The sequence below is a fragment of the Mesoplodon bidens genome (genome assembly GCF_964165515.1).
Source record: "Mesoplodon bidens genome assembly, chromosome: 3".
In the NCBI taxonomy this organism is placed as follows: domain Eukaryota; kingdom Metazoa; phylum Chordata; class Mammalia; order Artiodactyla; family Ziphiidae; genus Mesoplodon; species Mesoplodon bidens.
The window spans coordinates 55,162,623-55,190,074 of NC_138178.1; the positions used below are offsets into that span (position 1 = coordinate 55,162,623).

General features: G+C 38.6%; 1 protein-coding gene across 5 annotated transcripts in view; it reads right to left on the minus strand.

Annotated features, from left to right (window-relative positions):
- Positions 1-5,772: 5,772 nt before the first annotated feature.
- Positions 5,773-27,452, minus strand: part of DPP8 (dipeptidyl peptidase 8) — a 61,277-nt gene continuing 39,597 nt past the window's right edge. For 4 of the 5 annotated variants that reach the window (XM_081228058.1, XM_081228057.1, XM_081228056.1 and 1 more), the window contains 9 exons: positions 25,367-25,446; positions 21,676-21,828; positions 21,289-21,424; positions 20,043-20,188; positions 13,850-13,996; positions 12,481-12,633; positions 11,071-11,213; positions 10,009-10,120; positions 5,773-7,774 (listed from right to left, as the gene is read on the minus strand). In XM_081228058.1, coding sequence (XP_081084184.1) covers positions 7,652-7,774; positions 10,009-10,120; positions 11,071-11,213; positions 12,481-12,633; positions 13,850-13,996; positions 20,043-20,188; positions 21,289-21,424; positions 21,676-21,828; positions 25,367-25,446 — 1,193 coding nt within the window. In that variant the 3' untranslated portion in view covers positions 5,773-7,651. Of the gene's footprint in view, positions 7,775-10,008; positions 10,121-11,070; positions 11,214-12,480; positions 12,634-13,310; positions 13,437-13,849; positions 13,997-20,042; positions 20,189-21,288; positions 21,425-21,675; positions 21,829-25,366; positions 25,447-27,452 lie in introns of those variants that run through there. The other variant, XM_081228059.1, reaches the window with a different exon arrangement.

Below are 27,452 nucleotides of genomic sequence, written 5' to 3' on the forward strand. Positions count from 1 at the left end.
TCTGGGGAGAATTTCGTTTCTTTCACAGTCTTACAAGTGCATCGGTAGATGGGTGCTCAGGAACCTAAACCTATCAATCAGATAACCCAAGTGGGGGAGGTCAAAATATTTTTTTCATTTAAAAGTCTTTTTTGGTATTCAAGTACCTAATAAGTGATTCCTACATATCTGACTATAGTAGGTATGATGGGGAGAATTAACCAAGTATAATACAGTGCCTACTCTCACAGTCTGTAATTTAACAGCAGAAACAAAATCGGTGGCAAACAGTATGGTATAAAATAAAGTGCTAAATCTAAGATAATCTTTATTGAGCACTTTTATTGCATGCCAGGCACCAAGTGCTTTATAGTATATTAAACAAATTTCATCCTCACAATAACCCATTGAGGAGGGTTCTGTTATTATTCCTATTTCTCACCTAAGGAAACAGAGGATCAGAGTGTTATGTAAACAAACATGCACAAGCCCATAAGGCTAGCAAGTAGCAGACATAAGGGTTGAAGCCAGGCTCCAAAGCTGATGCTGGTACCATTCTGCAATATCACCTACATCAGGTGGGGAAGATTCCCATATAAGCTCTGTAGGGTGCCAAGAGGAACCTGGGTCTGGCCTCAAAGCATGCGTTCTGCTAATTGAAAGAGGAAAACTTCAGGATGCTTGTGGGTGAATGAAGAGCCCAGATGAGGGAAAGTGAGGCTGGGTCAGGTGACACAGGGCCTTGAATGTCGGTTACAACTTGAATTTGATTAGGGACTGGCGTGAAAAAGTGCTAATTTATCATGCCTTTAAGACCGTGGGTGGGTTAGAATTGGCATCAACAGAAAATCTACAAAGAACAAATGCTGGAGAGGGTGTGGAGAAAAGGGAACCCTCTTGCACTGTTGGTGGGAATGTAAATTGATACAGCCACTATGGACAACAGTATGGAGGTTCCCTAGAAAACTAAAAATAGAATTACCATATGACCCAGCAATCCTACTACTGGGTATATACCCAGAGAAAACCATAATTCAAAAAGACACATGCACCTCAATGTTCACTGCAGCACTATTTACAATAGCCAGGTCATGGAAGCAACCTAAATGCCCATCGACAGACGAATGGATAAAGAAGATGTGGTACATATAAACAATGGAATATTACTCAGCCATAAAAAGGAACGAAATTGGGTCATTTGTTGAAACGTGGATGGATCTAGAGACTGTCATACAGAGTGAAGTAAGTCAGAAAGAGAAAAACAAATATCGTATATTAATGCATATATGGGGAACCTAGAAAAATGGTACAGATGAACCAGTTTGCAGGGCAGAAGTTGAGACACAGATGTACAGAACAAACGTATGGACATCAAGGGGGGAAAGCCATGGGGGGGTGGGGGTGGGGGTGGGATGAATTGGGTGATTGGGATTGACATGTATACACTGATGTGTATAAAATTGATGACTAATAAGAACCTGCTGTATAAAAAAATAAATAAAATGAAAGCATTAAAGAAAAAAAAAAGTGGGTGTCCTACCGGGTGTGCTAGTGAGGTGGGAGGTGAAGTTGGTCCTGAGAACCTCTTGAGGGCAAGGGCTGTGTCCTCTTCATCTTTGTTTCCTCATGGCCTACACAGGCCTAGCACACGACTGTTACTAAATATTTGCTGAATGACAGTTGTGAACTGCTTCTTTGAAGTCACTTGGAATTCTTTATCTTCACTTCTACTCCAGCCCAGCATGACATTACAGGTCCTAGACTGAGGTAGGAGCAGCGACAGGAATGAGGAAGAATAGACGGTTGAGACAACGAAAAACAATTAACTGGCTCGGCAACACATCATTAAGTACCCAAGGAGCTACAGACAGTGGCACTCACACGCATGCTGAGGGATATAACTACGACCATACATATGCCCAGAAACCAAGCCAACACGGAGGGTCCATTTCACAGAAGAGCACTGTGTTTTCCAGAACCTACCTGGCCAGAGGACCTTCCTGCAAATAATTGTCACCTGTGAGTAGAATGTTAAACTCTGCCCTTCTGCAGAGTGCCTTTCTAGTAAAGATGGGGGTGGGGTTGGGGGTGGATTCCTGAAACTGGCTAAGGACAACTATCTTAATTGTTCCCAAACTTCTATTTCAAGAACTTAAGTTTGGGAGCCAATTTAGAAAGTGTTATCTTTCAATAAGGAGCACACAAACTCAAACACCTCATTGCCTGCGTCAGAGCTGAATCCCATCTAATCCATTTCAATGGGAGTTCAACCTCTTCCAGGGTGGCAGGGCCAGGGTACCAGATCCGTGGATGGACCTAGGCTGATTAACTTATTTAAATCCTGGTGATTCCCCAAACCACTCCAAGCCCAGAATGAAGTTGTGGTTATGAGATCCTCACACTACAGTTGTTTCGACTCTGCTCCCCTCTAAAGCACCAAGGGATCAACCCGTTTCTCATTACCACGGCGTGGGTAAGGTCACGCTAGAGGGACGTCCAGAGGCCTCGAGACCATACACTTGCTCTGACAGGGCTCTGGAGCCCGAGAGCCACTGGGAAGTGTGGACCACCAGCACAGTCTTTGCAGGATGCTTATGGCCAAGTTGAAAGCTGATTTTTGATTAGCAATAAATCCTGGCTAAATTAAAGAGAACAAAGTAGCCTATAAAATGTTCCCATCTGGAGTGCCATAAATGAATTATATGTGTGCTGAGGTATTAATCTCTTTAGAGTTTGGGTGAGTCTGGCTGGTCACTTCTGGCAACAAGCAACCTCAACAGGTTAACCCAGTGTACCTCAGTTTATCCCAGAGTCACAGAGATTTTTTTTTTTTAATGTGTTATGAGGTAAAAAGGATAGGTCTAAAGCAGTACCCTGTTTAAAGATAATCTTTATTCCTAAAAATTTTTGTATACAAAAGTTTAAGACCCTAATACATAACATAGCAGTGTTTTTTTAAAAAAATCATTATCCCTTTGAGAATCTGATAACGCCAAAGCCCTTCTCCCCAGAATGCACCTCTACTCATTCATGCAATATTTTGCATACAACTTTAGAGGATTACAGAATCCAGATTGAGGGTCTGTTCTGGAAGGATTATTAGACAAACCCAAATTTACTAATTTTAGAACAAAATTAGTAAACTTGGGTTTGCTTCTTTCCCTTACCCCTTCTCTAGTACAGCTTCAAAAGACCAGAGAATTGTCAAAGAAATCTCTGAAGAAAGTATTACACTGAACTCCCTTGAAATTTCCTGGGGAGCATGCAGAAACCACTGTCAACTCCAAGAGGCATTCCAGAGAAGCTCCTAGCTGCTCAGGGAGGTTATGTTAATCATTGGCTCCAAGCATCACCCACCCTTGCAGTACCAACGCTGGCTGTCTGGAACCACTTACAGGTACAAAGCAGGTCTCTGCACACCTCCCTCTGGCTTTGGATGCATTTTTAGTTAGTGTTTATACTAGAAACCCCACGTAACCACCTTGCAGTCTCCGCTCACCACTGCAAGCACATGACCTTGTTCGTGTGTTACTAACCACTCACAGTTGCCACTAATCAAGGCAAAGATTGTACAAATGGGGGATGGGGAAAAAGGGACATTTACATCAATTAATTTTAGCAGCATCTTTATTGCAACAAAGAACCTGTAATAAAATGCAACAAAACTAATGTTTCACTTTACATGATTAAAAGCCATGTAGCTGAAAATGAGAAAACCCATAAACTTACTGGAGTGAGACATGCAGTTCTTTTTATATAAGTCAATGCTTAAAACAGCAGGCACTTTATGTTCTAAAATTAAAGACCTGAACTCCAACTGTGCTGAATACAACATAAATTTGTATTTGGGTTATGTAAAAACAAACATACGAACACTACTTTTTCTCTCTCTGAGGGACTTCTCAAATGATTACCTAGAACTGTCTCTTGACGAAATAAGAAAAGCAGGAGCCAGCACCTTGCACTAACATGTCTCCATATTTCAGGCTGCAAGATGGATTAGGTGGGGCTGGGTGGGGTTGGGAAGGTGGGAGTCAGGAACGTTTCCTTATTCCTTTATGTCTGCTGGGAATGGACACTCACCTTACATATCTTAGTTTAGATATGGCCATGTCTCTTTGTTTACTTTAAACAGCTATAATTTGGGCTCCCAGGCTTAAGTAAGCACTCTATACCCCAATCCCCAAACCCCCCACTACACCAAGGAAGACACATTTAGTGTTAACAACTTTAATTAACTTCAGAATGTCATATACTAATTAGAAGTACTGCTTCATTAATAAGCATGCTTAGCATTTACTTTAGAATGGAAAAATTAACCATTTTACGTTATCTTTAAAATGTTTCATAGGAATATATTAATAAATACTTCTTTAAAAATTTGCCTTTTCTACATATCATTTAACTACCATGAGTTAGGATATCTGGATGGAGTCTAGCACCAACCAAACACTAACTGGCTGCGTGACCATGGGTATATTTTCTCCTCTCTCTATATGGAGGTTCCTCCTCTAAATAATGAGAACACCAGATTATACCAAAGATATAACAACTTGAAAATTTTACAATTCTGTAATAATGAGAGATCTCATAGGAATCATTCCACCTAAAGAGAGAACAATGTTACAGAGAGGTGGGATACACCTTCTGTAAGAAGTAAAACAAGTAAAGTAAGCATCAATATCTATATTTCATTCTTCTGAAAAATAATGCATGCATTGTGACTTCATCCTCTTGTATGAGGCTTTGGAAACAAGCCAGGAATGGCATAGACAGAAAAACCTTCATTCCAAAATTAATCTCCAGACCAAGGGGATATACAGTTAATGATACCTTCTGCTTTTTTCAGAGTGAAAAAAGGGCCAACAGTCATCACAGATGAGCAGCTATCTTGACTACTGTTTTAGGTTCTTGTAAATCAGTCCAGTGTAGAAATCACCTATTATTTTCTTAATCCAACTCATTCTCTACAGAAGAGTTTCTTAAAGTAGCCCACAAATGACTTGCCTTAGAGTCACCTGGGAAGCTTGTTAGAAATGCAGATTCCTGGTCTCCACTTAAATCAATGAAATCCAAATTTCTAAGAGTGAGGTTCAAGATTGCATTTCTTTTCATAAGCATCCCAGATGAATCTTAGATTTTGAGTCCCACTGCTCAACAACGCAGAAGCAACCATAACTACTGATGGTTCTTCAAGTGCACCCAATTATCAAACCTGCAAAACCCCCCTTTGAAGTTTAAGCTAGTGCCTTTTGGTTCTCACTAAAAATGTTGCTATACTCTTGCCTTTTAGTTTGTTACCCAAACACAGGGTACAAATAGTTTTAGTGAGATTTCTACTGATTGCTTGAATTGACTATGATGTTTTCCACACTGATTTTAAAATCAAATTCAGTCAAGCTGTCTTTCTGCAAGCGAATTCAGTCAGGTATTTTTCGCCCTATGGAAGGAGAATGGCATTTAACTGACTGGGAATTATAACAGAAGCATTCCTTGTGATGGGAGGAAAGCAGAAGGCAAGATGCGACAGGAAAACACCTGTGAATTCAAGAGTCCATGAGGTTCTTTAAGGTTTGTTTTGGTAAAATATGAGATGCCATTTTGAAGAAACAGCCTTATTGGGTAAGAGGGTTCAAATGAGTAGCTGTATAAAAGCCACTGTATACCATTTCTACTTTGCATATTATATAAAGTTAGATGGTCAGATGCCACTAGTCCCCAGACAAAAACCATCTTCAGTAATCAGATACATACTTAAGTCATGGGGGAAAATACTTTCTTGGGGAAGAAAAGTTACCCAAATCAATTTAATTTAACATTGAAAAAAATATAAACAAATATTGGCATGGGAAAATACCATAACAAGAAAATCAATACATATACAGACACAGGGAAAAGTGTGGTACCTATTATACAGTATAAATACAAAAACAGCAAAACCCAATCCCCCGCCACAGACAGCACCACCAGGTCACCCTGCCATCTCTGGACCTCCCCCACCTCCCATGCGGCCCTCAGTGATGAAGTCCACATCTCACGTACAGTCACCATCCTTACTAATGGAGGCTGTGCTCTCTAGGGCAGGAATCTACTCTCTCTGTAGTGGTGAGAAAGAAGAGAGTAATTTTTTTTTTTGGAGTGTTGTTTAGAAGTACTTTCCAAACACTGAGGCTTGTCAAACTCATAGGTGCCTTCTCTGCCACTGGCTCCAACGTGACCCATCTAACACCCTAAGATTCTAAGATGGCAGATCCCAATCGGCACTGCGAGCTCCCTTAATAGTCAAATGCTAGGGCTAAACCAGAAAAATGTCATGGTCATTCAAGAAATCACTTATAAGCTTTGAACATTGCAAAAGAGAGCCATGCCTTGCTGGGGATCAGTTTATGGTAAAGAGGTTGTCTGGAAACTCCTTAAGCTCACAATATCTAAATAATACTCAAATAATTTAAAAAGGTTAAAGAAAGTTTCAATTTGTAAGGTTTCCAAAATTAAGAAGAAAATTAAAAAAATTAGAATTAGAATTGTAAAAGTAACTCTAAGGAACTTTTCCTCCCCTGAATAATGTTAGTCTGTACCTGTGTTGGCAAGAGTGTGATTTCTTAATCTGGTTTCCTTAACTAATATTCTAGGAGTTTAAATTTCAATTCCTAAACTTTTTCATGAGTATTTTTGGTCAAATTATACCTCTGCTTAGATCTTAAGCAGACCCTTGCCTTCTCCTCTCCCTGCCGTTCTCCACACTCTGGTCTCCCCCACCCCACCAAAATTCCCCTCCATTGCCCTAAAACTCTGGAATATTTCAATGAGGAAATACCCAATGGAAACTGGCACCACTAAATTTTCTGAAAAATACAAGTGAATGTGTACTTTTTTCTTTTCCTAAAGGGAAAGAAATTGCCTGCAAATATTTAAGCTCTAGTCATTTGATTAAAATTTTCCTGCCTGTAATTATCAATATTATAAGACTAATTAAATCCATGCTACATATACAGTTACTTGCCTTTATGTGAAAGGAAAAACCCACTCGGTCATATCATCAAAGAGAACTATTTATACTAGATACAGTTTAAATTGGTTAAAAACTGGTCAGAGTCTGAATGAAACAAAATTAAGTGTCTTTAGAAGGCTACTAAGTTATCCTTGAAAAATCATTAATGACCGGTTAAGCCATAGGTTTAATAGTGATTAGTTCCTAACATGCTGGATACACCCCAAGCAATGTAGTATAAGCTATTCAATTACATTTAAGTGCTATCAAATCTGTAACGAGTCAGAGATCCTGGAATTGAACCAAACCAATCACTAATATCATATTTTAACAAACTCAGAAGTATACTGCAAAAATACACTAATTAAGTCCATGAGGTTTCATAATGCTATTAAAAATGAAAATAAGGTAGTATGGATACATGGTGCTAATGTCTTATTTCTTTCAGTAATCCTCATGGTATTGCTGGGTCCCTTAGAAATATGTATCATTTAATTTTGTGTATGGTTAAGGTATTAGATTACTATCTACAAGCTGTAAACACCTGCATGGCACCAAATATACTTTCAGAAGTAGATGTTATGTGGCAGGTACCAAAATGTGATGATCAATTCTCTACTGATTAAACCTCCTCATCTGGTTAAACAGCCAGTGTATACCAGAGTTCTACACAGGTCAAAGTTATATCACTTTCAGAGCAGCAATACGTGATCCAAGGTTTTCTTGAAGGTAGTGCAAAAGATGCAGTTCATAATGTTCTCCAGATTCAGGAACTCTTATGCTGTGTCTCTCCTGAGGATAGATCTTAAAAACAACAGCAACAAAATCAAAATACACAAAATAAGAATTTAGGAGTACATCTCCTTCCAAAGCTTTGCAGAGATTTTCAACAGAATTAATAACACGGAGCAGAGCTTCTCCAAGATATTATACACATACATCCTATCTAAAGGGCCTTCTCTTTTTATAATTCCCTATGTACCACTAAGCTTACAGAAGGATCAATGGTTCTCCAAGTGTGGTGTGCAGACTTCCGGAGTCCTCAGAAACTCTTTCCAGGGATACACAAGGTCATATTTACTTTCAGATCAAAACTAAGACATTACTTGCCTTTATTCACTGTGTTGGCATTTGCACTGATAATGAAAGGCAATGGTGGGTAAAAGTGCCGGTGCCTTAGCATGAATCAAGGCAGTGACATACACTTGTAGTAAACAAGAAAAAATGCCAGTTTCCCTTAAGTAGTAGTAAAAATTAGAATTTTGTTAAGTTGTAACCCTTGAGCAGAGGTCTTTTTATATTCTGTGGTGATAAGATGGGAAGAAGGCATAAAGCACTTCTGCTACACGATGTCTCAAGGAAAAGGACTTGTACAACTGAGTTTTGTTTTGTTTTGTTTTTCTTTTGGCCCCGCCGCACAGCATGCGGGATCTTAGTTCCCTGACCAGGTATCGAACCTGCGCCCCCTGCAGTGGAAGCACAGAGTCTTAACCACTAGATAGCCAGGGAAGTCCCTACAACTGAGTTTTTAAATGGAACTCCATTTTTCACTTGAAAGAATGACAACTATGGTGATTCAGACTTGGCTATCTGGCAAACATTTTCTAAAAATGATGTGAGTCAGTCACTTCAAGGACAACATTGACAGTATTTGTTGCCAACGATAAATTTTGAGCTTTTAAATGAAAATTAGAATTATGGAAAACTTGAATCTACCACTCCTAGCTCATGAGCTTCTCAATACTTGGAGAATTTTCTGTTGAGATCAGTGGTAATATCAATGTATATGATTTTAAAAATATTGTATGATTAAATGGATCAACACTTAGAAGTGAACCAGTATTTTCCAGATGACCAACGCATGGGTAAAAGATCCATTTGAAGTACAAGATCCAACAGATTGTAATGGAGCAGAGTATGAAAAGTTTACAGATATGGTTTCAGGTTCCACACTAAGACTAACCTTTAAGAAACTACCATTTGTTCAGCTTTGGTGTAGCAACAAAGAAGAATATCTCTGATTATCTGAAAAAGCTAAAATATTACTCCCATTTCTTAATTACATATTTTGTGAGGCCAAAATTTCTTCATTTACTTTAGCCAAAACAACATTTCAGAACAGATTGTATGTGGAAGTAGATACGAGAATCTAGATGTATTTCTTATTAAGCCAGAGATTAAAGGGATTTAGAAAAATGTAAAACAGTGTTAACTTTCTCAGTAGATTGTTTTGTTTTGAAAAATTTTCTCCTCCATTAAAAATGTGATCTGTGTTAACATGTAATAGTTTATCATTGTTAATTTTAAATAAATGAATATTTTAAGATTTTCTTAGTCTTAATATCCTGTATGAGAAATACTGATAGACATAACTCACATAAACAAAAGCTTTTTGGTATATAAAAGGGTCCTGAGACCAAAACGCTTGAAAACTGCTGCTATAGACAAATATCTCATAGTTTATCTACATAAATGTCAACTGAAACACAAAAAAGGGAAAAGTAATATTTTTCATTTCTCATAAGAACAATCTGTGTAAGGAGTAGAAACAAGGAAGGAGGAAATATTTCTCTTAAAAGCTTTTTTTTTGAGTAATGGAGCAATGGAGGTAAGTAACTTGTTGGTTTCTGCTCCAATGTCAATATAAAATAGAAGAAAATTAAAAGACCTTGTAATCAGGTCCTAAAAATCCTTTATAACAATGAAATCATGTAGCATTTCTTTACCCTTCCAAGAGGAAGAAGAAAAGCAAAGGAGGATAGTGAATGGACTCCTGTCATCTTGTCCATGATTACAAACTGAAAGCAGATACAGATACACAAGTCATGTAATCTGATAGGACAATTTTCCTCCTGACTTCCACAGGATCTTAATTTTTATCTAACTAGAGGCACTACTAACTATGCCTATTATTTTAGTTCTCTTAAGCAGAGAGTGGCCACAGCTGAAAACTCAACCTTACTCCATACTTTATTATATTTCAAAGTAACCAATCACTAATCATGGCTATTTTAATCAGAAAATATAAAAGAACTCACCTGTAAATCATATGGCTTTCCAGCCCTCACTAAAAAACTCAGTAATATACTGGTGTGTGCAAAATGGACATTCTCATCCAAGAACCCATGTAAGAGTAGTAAACGATTTGGTCTGGAAAAATGGAAATATCAGAGGATTAGGCAAAATAAGAGTATTTGGGAAAACCACTTAACTCCTTAAAACTAATCACAACTAACTATGTTAACTTCCTTATACTGTAATATTAGAATAAGGATTCAACATTTTAGGACTTCCCTGGTGGTGTAGTGGTTAGGAATCCACCTGCCAATGCAGGGGACATGGGTTTGAGCCCTGGTACGGGAAGATCCCACATGCCATGGAGCAACTAAGCCCGTGCGCCACAACTACTGAGCCTGCGCTCTAGAGGCCGCAAGCCGCAACTACTGAGCCCACGTGCCACAACTACTGAAGCCCACACGCCTAGAGCCTGTGCTCCGCAACAAGCGAAGCCACTGCAATGAGAAGCCCGCGCACCGCAACGAAGAGTAGCCCCCGCTCCGCACAACTAGAGAAAGCCCACGCGCATCAACGAAGACCCAAGGCAGCCAAAATAAATAAATAAATAAATAAATAAATTTATTTTAAAAAAAAGGATTCAGCATTTCAAAATTAAATTAGTAATATATTAACCAGATGCTACATGTAAAAAAAATTTTTTTAAATTAAATCATGTGTTCTATTTCCTATTAAGATATTAGCACACATCAATAACTATAGCATGTCCCTAGAAAAAGAAAAATCATATATGTTACTTGCAAAATATGTGTAAGCAGAAATGGAATTTTTTCTACCTTGAAACAGTTGTGTACTTAATTAAGCTGCTTTTATCACTTAAGCAACTGCTTCAAATATAACTTGTAAAAAAACCCAAATTATATGAAGTGGCCTATAATTAAGCTTTGACAAACAGCTATGTCTTCTAGTACTCTATAAAATATTAGTTTTGGTTTTGTCATGTTTACAGTTTTCCTTATTATTAAAGACAATTTTTAACGATACAATTTTAAATTTATAATTTTAATTTTAAAGCTTAAACTTACTCAGAGGGGAATTTTTCTGCTTGCATGGCCACAGATCCTAAGTAATAGCCCTGTTCATTCTGGTCAGGGTGACCCATATAACGTTCCGTGTAGCCTGTATCATAGAAGATCCACAGAGTGACTGGGGCCCCAGCAATAGCAACCTGCATAAGATAACAGTGACGGTCAAGTGTGGTCCAGAAAAGAATGGCTAGCACTGAGAGTCTGTAACTGCAAATTTACAGGCTAAAATTATCCTTAGGCTTTAGCTCCATGACTGGAGCATACATGGTCTCAGGCAACTCAGAAAATCAAAGGGGAGTGCGAAGGTCAAGAATTTGATACTTTGTGAGTCAGTTAGCTTCATGTTCCACAGATGTGCCACACACCAAATCCTTAACCTGGGCTAGATGAAATATAAACATGGGCCTCTGTTAAAAGGGGAGGCTGAACTAGAACATATGAATGCCTCAGTGTAAATTCATTCCTGCTCCTGGGGAGAAAAATATGGGACAAGTGTCAGCTTTATATAGGAAAAAGCAGTCCTTTTTTTTTTTTTTAAAGCTTCTGTTGGCAGTACAGAATTTAAAACAATGAATGAAATATATTTAAGCACTAAATACTTGCCTCATTTTAAGTCTCCCACACAGTTTTATATTTAAATATTGATTTAAATACTGTAATTACTTTCTTGACAGCTGCAAGCCTGGGAAAATTATGGCAGTATTCAGAGTTCATTTTGTGGTTATTATAAATAAAGATTATCTGAATATACATGTAAGAACAAAAACCCTATAGTTTTTATTCTTAAAAAATAAAAAATTTTCACTGTAAAATAAAATGTTATTGAAATATTAAAAAAGAAAAATGCCACTCATAATTCCCATTCCCTTAACAACTGTTAGCATCATTTTATATTTTCTTCTAACATCTTTTCTAAGAAGTTGTTTATAGAATTGTAATCACTGTTTATATATTTCATAGTTTATTCATTCAGTGCAGATCTACTTAGGACCGACTATGTGCCAAGCATTGTGCTTGGCGGCTGAGGATATAGCATAGGGCAGACAGATCCCTGCCCTCAGAGGTTGTAGTCCAACAATTACACAAATAAGAACAACCCAATATGAATGTGTGTTTTACTAATCATGACTATCTCCCATAATCTTTGGCATATGTCTATAAATAGCCAGTAACTGATCAAGTTGACAATTATTTTATATAGATAAATGTAGATAAAGATACGTAAACACATCTCATGAGTTGACAAGATATATCTATTATTTCTCACAGCTATTAAACACACAAACCTGAATATTTCACAGTACTGTCAACTTTGTAAACCTTCAGAAAATTGGCATTTCCTCATATCTCAATTTATAGAAAATTCTACCCTTACTGCAAAAAGAAGTACCATAGGAAATCACATACCCTGAATATATCTGACCTCTGCATTAATGCCATCAGGGAGAGGTATCCTCCATAGGACCAGCCATGGATGCCCACACGATCTAAGTCAATGAAATCATATTGAGAGGCTAGATATTGGAGTCCTTCCACCTGATCGTCAATTTCTATTTGACCCTGTAAAAAAGGGAGAGCATTTCACTGATTCTGATCAATAAAAATCTTATTATAAGAGTGCTTTTAAAGCTGATAGATATTCTTACTAAAAATACCTGTAGTTTTTTTTAGATAAGGACTCATTATCAATGGAAATTCTGTTGCTTGAAAAAAAAAAATTTAACTCTAGAGATAGGAGCCTATAGCTTCTGTTGCTAGCCTGTCCTAGAGTTTAGTTACCCCTTAGTCATAAAGTTCTTTCCGACTGTGACCTAAAATGTCCCTTGCCGTATGGGTATTTCCCATTTCCATTTGTTCTGTTGTCTGCTAAGAGGTCAGCATCTTCCTTGTAACAAGCCTTCCTATACCCAAAGATAAAAAATTAGCCCCCTTAAGTGGTTGACTAATATTACCTCTCCTTTATAAAATTTAATGCAATAAAGCAGAAGGAATCACTCTTGACGCCTTATCCTCCTATTTCCCTATCACCTACCTCTAGGAACTGAACATACAATTTCTTTAAAGTCCTGTATAGTTCTAATTCCTATCGCCACCACCCTGTCTGTATTACTAGGCCTGCCAGTGCACACAATCTCACTTCACTGAGCCAAAAACAAAAATAAAAACAAAAACTTACATGAGAATACAACATAAGGTCAAAGAACTGGCTGTGGGAGAAAATCCCCATGTCTTACTCAGCATGTCCAATACACTGGCAAACACAGTAACTGCCTTACTGTGCAAAAGGAACATCGGATTCTCATCATTTCCCAAAGCAGCAGAAAGGACATGGGGCATCTCTAAAAGGTAGCATTTAAAGCTTCCTGTAGAGAGAAAGAGGCTTGTCACAAGGAAGGCACTAACCAGTTGGTTTCTCTCTTCACAGAGGACAGAACAAATCTCATTTATTCCTCTTAATAGTGTACAGGATGCTGAAAACTAAATGGACTGGCTTCTGGCTAAACTGGACATAAAAAATAGAAAGAGAGGGGGTTTCTATATAAAAGTTGTTCTATCTCAGCTTCCCAAATTTACATATAGGTAGACATGAATAGCCTAGTGAATATCAAGTTGCACCTTCCCTCCCACCTCCAAACCATAACACATGCTCACATGCACATACGTGCACACACACTCACAGTGCCTTCCCCCAACTCTTCCTCTGGGATTTCACACTAAACAATGCACCAAAAATTGTAAATGTCTTTAAAAGAAAAATATTTGTATGCTCACACACCATTTTATATTTAAAGGCGCCTTCAAATTTAAGCCCTCGGTGACAGGATCCCCTGTTGTCTATCACTACAACCACATAACCCAGAGAGGCTAGGGTATTCAATCGGAAATACTTGATTCCTTTAAACCGATTATTCACCAACTGCACCTGAGGAAGAAATACAACTTCAGTGAAATTTATTATATGGCAGCATACAAAAGCATAAGAGGCAGGATGCTGCAAAAAATAGAAAGCTTAAATTTTTAACATTATTTTGCCTATAAAATGATATTATTTTCTTGTGGCAAGAACACATGAAATGGACCCTCTTAAAATTTTAAGTGTACAATACAGTATTGTTAATCATAGGACAATGTTGGACAGCAGATCTCTAGAATTTATTCATCTTGCATAATTAAGAATTTTTTTATGCCCACTGAGTAGCAACTCCCTTCCTCCCCCTCTCCCTGATTTATTTTTATTTATTTTTATTTTTAAAATTAACTTATTTATTTTTGGCTGTGTTGGGTCTTCATTGCTGTGCCTGGCCTTTCTCTAGTTGCGGCGAGTGGGAGATACTCTTAGTTGTGGTGTGCGGGCTTCTCACTGCGGTGGCTTCTCTTGTTGCAGAGCACAGGCTCTAGGCGTGTGGGCTTCACTAGTGGTGGCACGTGGGCTCAGTAGTTGTGGAGCATGGGCTTAGGTGCTCTGCGGCAGGTGGGATCTTCCCGGACCAGGACTTGAACCAGTGTCCCCTGCATTGGCAGGCGGATTCTTAACCACTGCACCACCAGGGAAGCCTCCTTATTTACTTTTTTTTTTTTTCGATACGCGGGCCTCTCACTGTTGTGGCCTCTCCCGTTGCAGAGCACAGGCTCCGGACGCGCAGGCTCAGCGGCCATGGCTCACGGGCCCAGCCGCTCCGCGGCATGTGGGGTCTTCCCGGACCGGGGCACGAACCCGTGTCCCCTGCATCGGCAGACAGACTCTCAACCACTGCGCCACCAGGGAAGCCCGGCAGGTGGATTCTTAACCACTGCACCACCAGGGAAGCCCGGCAGGCGGATTCTTAACCCCTGCACCACCAGGGAAGCCCCCTTATTTTTTTTTATTTTTATTTTTTGCGATACGCGGGCCTCTCACTGTTGTGGCCTCTCCCGTTGCGGAGCACAGGCTCAGGACGCACAGACTCAGCGGCCATGGCTCACGGGCCCAGCCGCTCCGCGGCATGTGGGATCTTCCCGGACCGGGGCACGAACCCATGTCCCCTGCATCAGCAGGCGGACCCTCAACCACTGCGCCACCAGGGAAGCCCTTTTTACTTTTTTTTTTTGCGGTACGCGGGCCTCTCACTGCTGTGGCCTCTCCCGTCGCGGAGCACAGGCTCCGGACGCGCAGGCCCAGCGGCCACGGCTCACGGGCCAAGCCGCTCCGCGGCATGTGGGATCCTCCCAGACCGGGGCACGAACCCGCGTCCCCTGCATCGGCAGGCGGACTCTCAACCACTGCGCCACCAGGGAAGCCCTTTTTACTTTTAAATTAAATCTCTTCATGTTCATGTTACTTCTTTTCTTTAACTTCACACTCAAAGTTCTGAGGAATTACTGAGTAACTACAGACTTTAAAATTATAACCTAGATATTAACTACATACAAGATAAGTGATTTAACCTACCCCATAGAAAAAATTACTAAAATGATTACTTCTACCCTGAGGAAGAATTGTATCATTCAAATGACAGAATAAGATCATTTTTTCTCCCTACCTGTCTCTTCTGGGATTGTCTCTGACCAGTAGAGGGAAAACTGAAGTATTTTAATGAATTACTATGACCAGTCAGCTTCTTTTCTCCTGCTACACAAATCAGTGCAAAAGGTAAGATAATTCTTAAATATCTTTATTGCCCTAGAAACTATACTTCAAAATGACTGAGAAATTAAATGTAGTTTGGTGCTTCACCAGAAATATACTCTCTGGTGAAAAGAAGGCTTTAATTAATGGGCAGGAAGTTAAAGAAGTTCAAGCTTTGGTGGATACTAAGGTAGATAATAAACAAACAAAAAAAGGGTTCTGGCAAAATTGAGGAAGTGTTCTCTGGCTGAAACCAATGGGAAAACCAAGCCAGCCAGGAGTTAAAATAAACATCGATGCTATCTTCACTCCATAAATATCTACTGAGCATTGAATGGGCTAGACTGGCGGTGGCGGTGTAAAGAACCTTCTCCTTTTGAACTTCCGGATGTTTAGCGCCACTGCAACAACGGTCAAACTGGTCTTTGTTTCTATGCTTGTCCTCTGTATAGTCTGTTCTCACAGCAACAGCACGATGTTTAAAAATGTAAATCAGGTATGACTTTATAGCTTAGCTCCTCCTAATGGCAGGGGGTTTAGATCAGAGTAAGATCTAAACTCCTTACCACTGCCTTTGAGACCCTACATTATCTAGCTCTTGGCTATTTCTGTGACCTCATCTCATACCATTTCCCCCGTTGAGCACTGTACTCTAACCTTACTACCAACTATATCAAGTTGGTTCTAACCCCAGGACATTGACATTTACTGTTCCCTCTGTCTACAGTGCTCTGCCCTCAGATCTTTAACATGGCTCATTCCTTCTCATCCTCTGCAACCTCAGAGAGCTTCCCTGACCTTCCAGTCAGAACTCTCATTTTAGTCACTTTGCCATCATCTTTCCCAACAATTATTCATAACACTTCCATTATATGAAGTTATATAATTTATATGTCTGCTTGTTTATTATTTTCCTCATAAATCTCCATGAGGGTGGGACATTAGTCTGACTTGTTCACTGTGGTATCCTCACTGCCTAGAATAGTGCCTGGTACATAATAGGAACTCAATTACTATTTGCTGAATGAATGAAAAACAGAGATAGGAGAATGATGTTTTCCCTTTCTACCTTGGGAGGAGGGGTTTGGTGGGCGAAGGTGCTTTTTAAAGGGAGGGAGCTGAAAAAAGAAGTATTAGGCAAGGAACACATATATGAACATATAAGAAAACTCACTTCTTTGCCTGCTGTCGATCACAGAAGATGGCCTCAACTGCCTGATAGAACATTCTCCCCCAGAGCCAGTGTTTCTGCCTTTGCAGCCTCCAGGCCTGCTTCTTCTTAGGAGGTACTTAAACATAATGCCCTTTAGCACTAAGAATTCAGAAGTTTTCTTCAGTATCAATTCTTCAAAACCTGTGTTCTGCTATTTTAACTTGCTCTCTTGTGCATTTATGTTTGCAGAACAGTGTCTGGCACATAGGAAGTATCATAAATATTTGTTAAATAAACATTTTTAAACACACTACTGTTATCAATGAAAAGTTTAAAGAACTAAGCCTTGATGACTTTTATGGGAAATATTTGTTGCTTTCCTTGGTTTCACTTTTGTCTGACTACAGACATTGCTGCATTTAGTGATGAAGTAATTCACCTCATGTTATGAATTGTGGCACTGTTGTTATTCAAAAGACTCTCACTTTGACCTGAATATACACCAAGAAAAAAAAAGGTTTGGACCACTTATGTGATTTAATCAAATTTTGCAAGGTTATTGTGTGCTATTAGAAAGATCTGATCTTACATTAAGTAGCCTCTTTGTAACTAATCCACATGGTCATCAAACACAAGGATGAATGATCTCCCAGTGGGTTGAAGTGCCAAATGCATTCTATCATGCAAAATCTTATGGGGAAATCTCCCTGCAAACTGAATAGCAGATTCTCCTGTGGCCTCACCAAATTTGAATGCTTCCAAAGAACACTTTCAGAAAGAAACTGTTCCGTAAGTGCAAAAAACTGCAGTTGTATTCATAAAGTACTCCAAACAATTAAAGAATTTTGTTTTTACTGCATGGCGAGGACTTTATTATGGTAAAACATGCATTTTAACCATTTTAAGTGTATATAATTCAGTGGTATTAAGTACATTCACACTGCTGTGCAACCATCATCACTATCCATTTCCAGAACTTCTTCATCATCCCAAACAGAAACTTCAAACCTATTAAACAATAATTCCCTATCCCTCCCCAGTCCCTGACAACCTCTATTCTACTTTCTGTCTCTATGAATTTACTTCTTCTAGGTACATCATACAAGTGGAAAAATATAATATGTATCCTTCTGTGACTGGCTTATTTTACTGAGCATAGTGAGCTCAATGTTCATCCATGTTGAAGTATGAGTCAGAATTTCCTTTTTTTTAAAAGGCTGCATAATATTCCTCTACATACACATTTTGTTTACCCATTCATCTATCAATGGACACTGGGGTTGCTTCCACCTTTTGGCTGCTGTGAATAATGTTGCAATCAACACTGGTGTACAAGTATCTGTTTGAGTTTTTGCTTTGAATTCTTTTGAGTATACATCCTGAAATGGAATTGCTGGATCAGATTATAATTCTGTTTAACTTTTTGATGTACTGCCATATTGTTTTCCATAATAGCTGCATCATTTTACATTCCCATCAGCAACGTATTAGAGTTCCAATTTTTCTACACCCTCACCAACATTTATTATTTTCCTTTTCTTTTTTGATAATAGCTATCCTAAGGGGTGTGAGGTGGTATCTCGTTGTGGTTTTGATTTGCATTTCCCTAATGATTAGTGACACTATCTTTTCATATGGCTTAGACTTTTTAAACTTAATTACTAATATAAGGAGTCCTTTAGCATTAAAATCTAAATAACCAGCTAGTTTTTATAGTGTGTTTTCCACATATCTCATATATCATTTCTTCACTGGGAAGGAGAAACACCCTTCTTCCTTAGTCATAATATCAAAATAATATAACAAAACATGTAAACTTTCTGAGAGTGTCCTGTAATTTCTCTCCTGAATTTCTGTGTATTACACCTTTTATTTATTTTTATTTTATTTTTTTGCGGTACACGGGCCTCTCACTGTTGTGGCCTCTCCCGTTGCGGAGCACAGGCTCCAGACGCGCAGGCTCAGCGGCCATGGCTCACGGGCTTAGCCGCTCCGCGGCATGTGGGATCTTCCCAGACCGGGGCACGAACCCGTGTCCCCTGCATCGGCAGGCGGACTCTCAACCACTGCGCCACCACGGAAGCCCTGTATTATACCTTTTTTTAAGTTTACACAAATTTGGCTCAAAGTTTTTAAGAGAAGTCTAATTTAATTCTTTCATAATTTATGTGTAGATGACAATTATACAAATGTTAATCACGTTTTGTTTGTAAAACAATGGCAAAGTGATTTAACTTGATATATGATGGTTATTGCTGAGGTGTTATGGCTTATGTAGTTACTTTTATTTTTTGGATAACTTTACATCTAGATACATTTCCAGATCTGAATAACTGGGTATAATTATAAAGGATATTTACTGAGTCCAAGAGAGTTGTATTAGAAAAACATTGTAATTATATTCTAATTTCTACAGGGTCTCAATGTAAGATATATAACCAAGATTAAACATTTAAAAAAATTACCAATTTACCAATTCACCTATCCAAAATACTTTACTCTGACAGTCAGTAAAATTTGCTTAATATTCACATGCTAATATTTAAGGTGGAAACAAGAAAATCAAGGTGTAAACTTCTTACAGTGCTGAATGGTAGTATAGCAGTTGCCTTAACTAGCTGATAAAAGTATTATAGCTTGCTTGAGAGATGTGGCCTTAGAATGAAGAGACGAAATTCATTAGGCTACCAAGGCTTTCAAAAATATGTTAAGACTCTTTATTTACCAAGGCATTTAATTATTTAATATCATTTCCAAAACAAGTTCTCTACCTACGAAACAATATATTTACCCACTGACATACTACGTTCTCCATGACAGTTATAGTCCTCACTGTAAATTAAGAAACTGACATTGAGGGAATTCCCTTGGTGGTCCAGTGGTTAAGACTCTGTGCTTTCACTGGCGAGGGCCTGGGTTTGATCCCTAGTCGGGGAACTAAGATCCCACAAACTGCGTGGTGTGGTCAAAAGAAAAAAGAAGAAATTGACACTGATTTTCGAGTTAGCTATCTAACAAAACCCAGCTTCCTGAACTCCTAAATTGGATAATTAGAGCATAAGCCAGAGTCAATAACAGCAGAGGCTCAGCAATGTTCAAATCTTAACTTAAACAATTGACCAGACATTTAAAAAACAAATCACCTAAAAAAAAGAAAAGAAAATGAAAAAATACACACACACACACATATATGTATATAAATATGCCCACCTGAGGACCACCATATATAAACAGCACAGTCGGGTATTTCTTTCCAGGTTGTAGATCATGAGGTTTGTATAGCATCCCATACAATGTAAATCCAGTAGTGCTTTCAAAAGAAAAAATTTCTGGAGGGGTATAGTCAGGAAGAGGACCTGAGAGGAGGTAACACAGTCTGTAAAAGGAGTTCTTATGGGAGCTCAGCAATCTGAGAGCAAGGAAAAGATACCATAAACCTACCACCCTATACACAAATAACTAACCATCCCCCCCTTCAGATGATAAGCAAGAAATCAAGCACGAAGTTATCTTTAAAAAAGGAAATCTAATGAACATATCAAATTATCCATTTGAGAAGCAGACACAAAGAATTATGAATAATTCTTGGAGCCCAGGAGGTATTTACATGCAGAACACAAATACTTTGTGCTCGGTTTGTGTAACTTATTGATGGTTAAGTCATATACCTGATGGGAAACTGAAACCAGAAATTAACTTGATCAATTGGTTTTTCAAAACGATACAGACCTATACTAAATCAGTGTATACTGGATGATGTTATAGTCTAAGCAGAGATCATCACCATATTACAAATTCTGACTGTGGACATCAGAACATACTTATACCTTGTGGTTTTGCACTAATTTCTTAATCCCTTAGGAGGTATTTATGAGTGAAAATACCTAACAGGAAAAAAGGATTTGGGGATAAAATGAATGAAAAGATATAAAAGATTAGTCCATTCTTCATGTTTAAGAAATCAAACATTTTAAAAGTAGGTAATTCACAGTGCACTTCACTCCCATACAGAATGAGTGTTCTATCTTTTATTAAGACGGCCATTATAAGTGCTGTACAAGTTTAAGAAAGTGACCAGCTGGGTACTCCTTAAAGCTGCAGCTTCCCTGCTCAAGAGTCTTACTAGTTCAGTATATATTACCTTCAAATTCGGTTGTTTATCTGGGAACTCATCCAAACACGTGAATAAATCACTTCCTAGCTGGTATCTTGACTATTTTAATCTTATTTTCAAAAAGGCCTTCCAGACTTGCTCCTGCCTGGAGTAGGAGGTAACCAGTCTTATTTGATAATTGATAGACTAGAAGGGGTGGGATCAATCACGAACCCAGCAGCTCAGGGACAGGTGGTGATAAGAGACGGGAAGACTCTGTTCAGGAAATGTGGACATTATGACACAGGTTTAGTGCCCTAATGTACTAATCCTACTTAAGATCAGGCTCAGGGAAATGAGTACCTGCTGAATCCAAAATGGTGGCCCAAAATTCCTTTGTTTTGCAGGTTGGGTCATCTTCAGGACTTGAGAGCTTGTAAAGGGACACACAGTGTGGATTCTTCTGGTTACTATACTTACTTATAAAGAAGTCACAATGCTAGAGAAAGGAAAAACAATTACTTTTCCCCAGGGAAAAGTAAAAAAAGTTATCTGTTGCTACATGTGCACTGATGCTACAGCTGGAGTATGGTAAGGGTCTGACCATTTATACACATATACAATTCTAAAGTTAAGGCTAAGGTTTTTGCAGGCCAACTTCATCAATTTTCACATTACTGAAAAGGAGTATTACATGAGTAGAGGGTTTTTTATATGACAGGAAACCCTTTTCAAACAGGGACTTAATACCCGGCTGATGCAGCAAGAGTGGGAATAGCCACGGTCGGTCAGCCTTGTCACCTCTCCAGGATTTACATAACTGACCACGTACAGGTGATGTTCTAAAGGAGAGTCTTTGGTGCCTTCAAAATATACCAGCTTTCTGACTTCATCAACCTGGATCTGTCAAAATAAAAACAAAAAAATCAGTGCTAGTATGACCTTGGCAAGACCAGTAATTTAACAAACAATATCCAATTTTATTCAGAATCATTTGAGTCACCCTTTGCCTTGTGCCTCTTTTAAAGATTTGTCACCAATGTTAATAAGCTTGACTTGGTTTTGCTCATGTCTTATAGCTAAGAATAGATCCTGTTCAGAAGGTAAAAGGATGCCCAAGTTGCATGCTATTGGTAGTTTCCTATAGAATGTGTACTTTTCTTAAAATACAAAAATTATGTCATTAAAATGACAATCCTTTACAGAGAAAAAAATACCTATATTACAGCTCAGGTCAACCATTCACGCACACTTAAAAGAGTTTAATTTTAGCATCCTATTTCTCAGTGCAGCATTATCTTAGGCAGTGCTTTTTTAGTCTTTTGTACAAATTTGTAAAAATTTCTTATCTATTGGGTTGGTGAATAACTGAACTCAATCACTCAATCAGTTTCAATACTGGTATAGTTTATAAATAAGTATGAAGGATCTTTTAAGTCTTCATTCAGAACTCAACTGCAAGTATACTCATAGCTGAATTCACTTAATATTCTTCCTAAATTACAGTAAGATTCTAAATAAATGGCTTTTATTGTTCCTTTTCAAAATCTTCTAGCAGCCTACTCAAATGATGTTTAATAAAATTCAAACTGTGTGGGCTTCCATGGTGGCACAGTGGTTAAGAATCGCCTGCCAGGACAGGAATAGAGACGCAGACGTAGAGAATAGACTTGAGGACACGGGGAGGGGGAAGGGTAAGCTGGGATGAAGTGAGAGAGTGGCATGGACATATATACACTACCAAACGTAAAATAGATAGCTAGTGGGAAGCAGCTGCATAGCACAGGGAGATCAGCTCGGTGCTTTGTGACCACCTAGAGGGGTGGGATAGGAAGGGTGGGAGGGAGACGCAAGAGGGAGGACATATGGGGATACATGTATATGTATAGCTGATTCACTTTGTTATAAAGCAGAAACTAACACACCATTTTTTTTTTTTTTTTTTTTTTTTTTTTTGCGGTACGCAGGCCTCTCCCTGTTGTGGCCTCTCCCGTTGTGGAGCACAGGCTCCGGACGCGCAGGCTCAGCGGCCATGGCTCACGGGCCCAGCTGCTCCGCGGCATGTGGAATCCTCCGGAACCGGGGCACGAACCCGTGTCCCCTGCATCGGCAGGCGGACTCTCAACCACTGCGCCACCAGGGAAGCCCCTAACACACCACTGTAAAGCAATTACACTCCAATAAAGATGTTAAAAAAATAAAATAAAAATAAACAGTCACACACACACAAAAAAGGAATCCGCTTGCCAATGCAGGGGACACGGGTTCGATCCCTAGTCCAGGAAGATCCCATATGCTGTGGAGCAACTAAGCCTGTGCACCACAGCTACTGAGCCTGCATTCTAGAGCCCGTGAGCCACAACTACTGAGCCCACGCGCCTAGAGCCCATGCTCCGCAACGAGAAGGCACCGCAGTGAGAAGCCCGTGCACCCCAACAAAGAGTAGCCCCCGCTCACCGCAACTAGAGAAAGCCCGCGTGCAGCAACGAAGACCCAACACAGCCAAAAATAAATAAATAAAATAAATTAATTTATTTTAAAAAATTCAAACTGTTTTATACAGCAAAGAAAACACAAGTACATTTCTAAAAGCAAGTATTTTTAAATGCCACATTTTCTCCAAGAAGCTTCTTCGTAGTTCATTATAAACGTTTTCTTAGCATGCATGGATAGAGAAATAAACACAGTTGACATTAAGTAGACCTATATGACATAGAAAGAATACAAAGGATAGGAAGTGGCAGAACAAACATTCATGAAGCTTCACAGGTATGTGTTAATCTGTGCAAAATGTCAGGACTGGTTCTGCTCTAGACCTAGCAGTTGGAAGTCAGGCCTCTCAAAACTGAATAAATAACTGGTTAATTCCTCACTCCCCTTTTCTTTGTTTCACATAGCAACTTTACATGAAACACCTGAGGGTTTCAGCATCACATGAATATCAGAATCACCTGAGGGGCTTGTGAAACAGATTGCTGGGTCCCACCCCCAGACTTTTTGATTCAGGAGGTCTGGGGGGCGAGGGGGGCCAAGAATTTGTAGTTCTAAAAAGTTCCCAGGTGATGCCGATCCTCTGCAGTCCAGAGAACACACTTTGAGAACCCTAAGGGGCACATGGGTTTAAAAGCCTCAAAGATTTACTCAATTACGGTCATTAGAAATCTTTGGGTGTGAACAGGTCACTGGCAAAAGTAAAGAAGGGAAAGGTAACTTAAAAAAAGTAAAGCAAGAATAGAGAGAAAATAGAAGAGTAAGAGAGACAACCACATCACATAAATAAGCATGACATAAAGAAGAACACTGATGTACATTATGTCAAGTAGTAGAAAGACACTTAGGTTGCCCAAATAAGGTTCAGATCTGCATAAATACAATTTTGGGGATTCCCTCAGTATTGTCCAACCATTACACAGCATGAAGTTTACATTAGTGTAAATTTTTATTATCAGAACTTAGAATTACACTGTAAGATTTTTCTCAGGTGACAATAACATCCAAGGTCCCCAAAGAGAAAAAAATATATTGAATATATAACCAAAAGGTCACGTGACACTCTCAGTGGAAACAAGACTTTAAAGGTCGCCTATTATATTCTAAAGTTTTTACCAACAAAAACAAACCTGGGACCTGGATCTTCGTTCTTTCTCCTTAATCACCTTGGGGACTACGAGTGACTTCTATAGTAGCCAGTATATATAATCCTTCAGTAAATCTCCAAATCAATTTGAGGAAATCACAGGCCTTCACTAAATCCTGGTAGCATACATCAACTTAACTGTATGTATCACACACACATAAAGGATGGCTTTCTTAGAGATCTCATGAAACTGACCACCTAACTGAAAGTTGAAACAAACACAAGGTACTATAAAAGGCAAAAGAAATAAAATTAGAATTCATTGAATTACTACAGAAAGCCATATGCCGAGAGTGAAACAGAGGGTGGATTTCCCTCCTCTTCCTTATCAATCTACGCTCTGTATAAATGTTCATCAAATTCTGCAGGTGGTAGATGAAACTTCAAATTTGTGAGGTAAGATAAACAGGTGAATGAAACAGCATCACTATTTCAGAAGTAGTAAATGCATTTTCTAATGTAGAAATGACACAAGTAGTCTATAAGAGATTTAGAAATAATTTTCAAACTATATTATAACTCACTTTTGCTAGACTCGAAAAGTATGGACCAGCCCTTTCCTTATTAAGTAGCAACACTGTATTTGAAAATGGTGACCTTTAGTCACATCTAATACCAGGGTTATAAAATGGGTGAGATTTATAATTTAAACTAAGACTCTTCTTTTCCAACAAACTGGGTTCTTTTAGGCCCTAAAAATATTTTCAAAATACTGGGGTCAAAGGAAGTTGCACTAATGATTTTTAGTACTGCATACACACAGCTGATGTTGACTAAATATATCAGTAGAATAAAAGAACATACATTAGATCCATGCCGGCCAAGAACTTCCCATTCACCGCTGGTAATTGCTATTTCCTCTTTGACAGGGCACTTGAAATCACCTGAAGATAAACATAATCATAATTCAGCACTCTACACCAGACTACAAGCAAATGAAACAAGAGTATTCTAAACTCTTTTTTCCAAAAAGGTAACACTGAAAAATTCAAAGTTATGTCTGGAGTAATGAAAATGTTTTGGAACTAGATAGAGGTGGTAGGTAGTTGCACAACTCTGTAAATGTACTAAATGCCACAGTTCATTTTAAATGTTCACTTTAAAATGGTTAATGTTATGTGAATTTCACCTTATAATAAAGTCTAAAGTTTAAAAAAATTCCAAGTTATGAGTCTTCATAATAATAATGGAATAATCCATGTAAATAAAGTGAAAACAGCAAAATAGGTTCTTATGGCAAAGACAAAAAAGAACTCAAAAGCATTTGCATTCCTAGATCTTTGGTTAGAAAGATAAAAAAATCTAATGGGTCAATAAGGCATATCTTCCAGAAATGCAACAAACTACCTAAAAAGCCAGAAAAGGAAAATTTTAATACAATTGTTTTTCATTTGCCAAAAACAAATTGGGTATTACCATAGTCCATACCAACATGTCTCATTTATCTTTATAAGATTCTGTCTTGGTAGATGAGGCTCTCTCAGTGGCCTAAGGAGAAAGTTAAAAAAATGGAACCACTGCTCTATGCCTACCTGCTACCAGCTCTGGCTCTGGAGAGTGACAGCTGAGGACAAGCTGAGATGGTGAAATGATACAGGATCTTAAGTAGGGTCCTACTCAAGTTAAAAAAAAATAGACTCCTTTTCTTTTTCTTAGATACAAAAATTCAACTTAGTACTTTAAATTTTATCACCAGAAAATAAATATTATTTAATATATAATAAATACTAATTGGGATTTCCCTGGTGGTGCAGTGGTTAAGACTCCATGTTCCCAATGTAGGGGGTCCGGGTTTGATCCCTGCTCAGGGAACTAGATCCCACATGCATGCCACAACTAAGGAGCCCACCTGCCACAACTAAGGAGCCAGTGCAACCAACTAAATAAATAAATATTTTTTAAAAATACTAATTGTTACACATTATAGACACTCATGGAAGAAAGGAGGGAAGAAGAAAATAAAATGAACATCGAGAAAAGGAGGAAGATCTGGAGCAAGAAAGACTTAAGTATAAAGGAGGGAAATGGAAAGAAGAGGTAGACAAACTGAAGGGCCCAGAAACAGACACTGAGAGGGAACAGAGGCTAGGTGTTCTGAGAAGCATGTTAGCTAAGGTGACAGCTCTTATTCTTCAACAGGAGTATAAAATTTTAAGTTATCATCTTTTTATCACTGTCCCAAGAATGTTGTTTTAGTTAATTAACTACTATTTATAGCTCTTTGACCAGTCTTCATCACTAAACTTTCCAGAATTCCATAAGTAGATTTAATTTCTGAACAACAGAGGAACTGGTAAAGGCAATTTCATGCTAAGGGCCAAATTAAACTAAGGCTCTTAGGAAGAAATCTCCATCTTGGATATATAAGCTCCTGTCTGATTAAAAAAAAAATTAGGCTAAGAGAAGGAGCAAAGTCATAGGCAGTATTTACTTTGCTGTCCTAAGATGTAGCTCACTGTTTCCCAAGTAAGAATGATATTTAAAAGGCCATGTTGAGGGCTTCCCTGGTGGTGCAGTGGCTAAGAATCTGCCTGCCAATGCAGGGGACATGGGTTCGAGCCCTAGTCCAGGAAGATCCCACGTGCCACAGAGCAATTAAGCCTGTGTGCCACAACTACTGAGCCCGCATGCCCCAACTACTTTAGCCCGCATGCCTAGAGCCTGTGCTCTGCAACAAGAGAAGCCACTGCAGTAAGAAGCCCATGCACTGCAACAAAGAGTAGCCCTTGCTCACCCCAACTAGAGAAAGCCTGCACGCAGCAACGAAGACCCAACGCAGCCAAAAATAAATAAATAAATTTTTATATATATAAAAAACAGCCCATGTTGAAAAAACAAACAACCCACTAAAAAGTCAGCAAAGGATTCAAATAGACATTTCTCTAAAGAA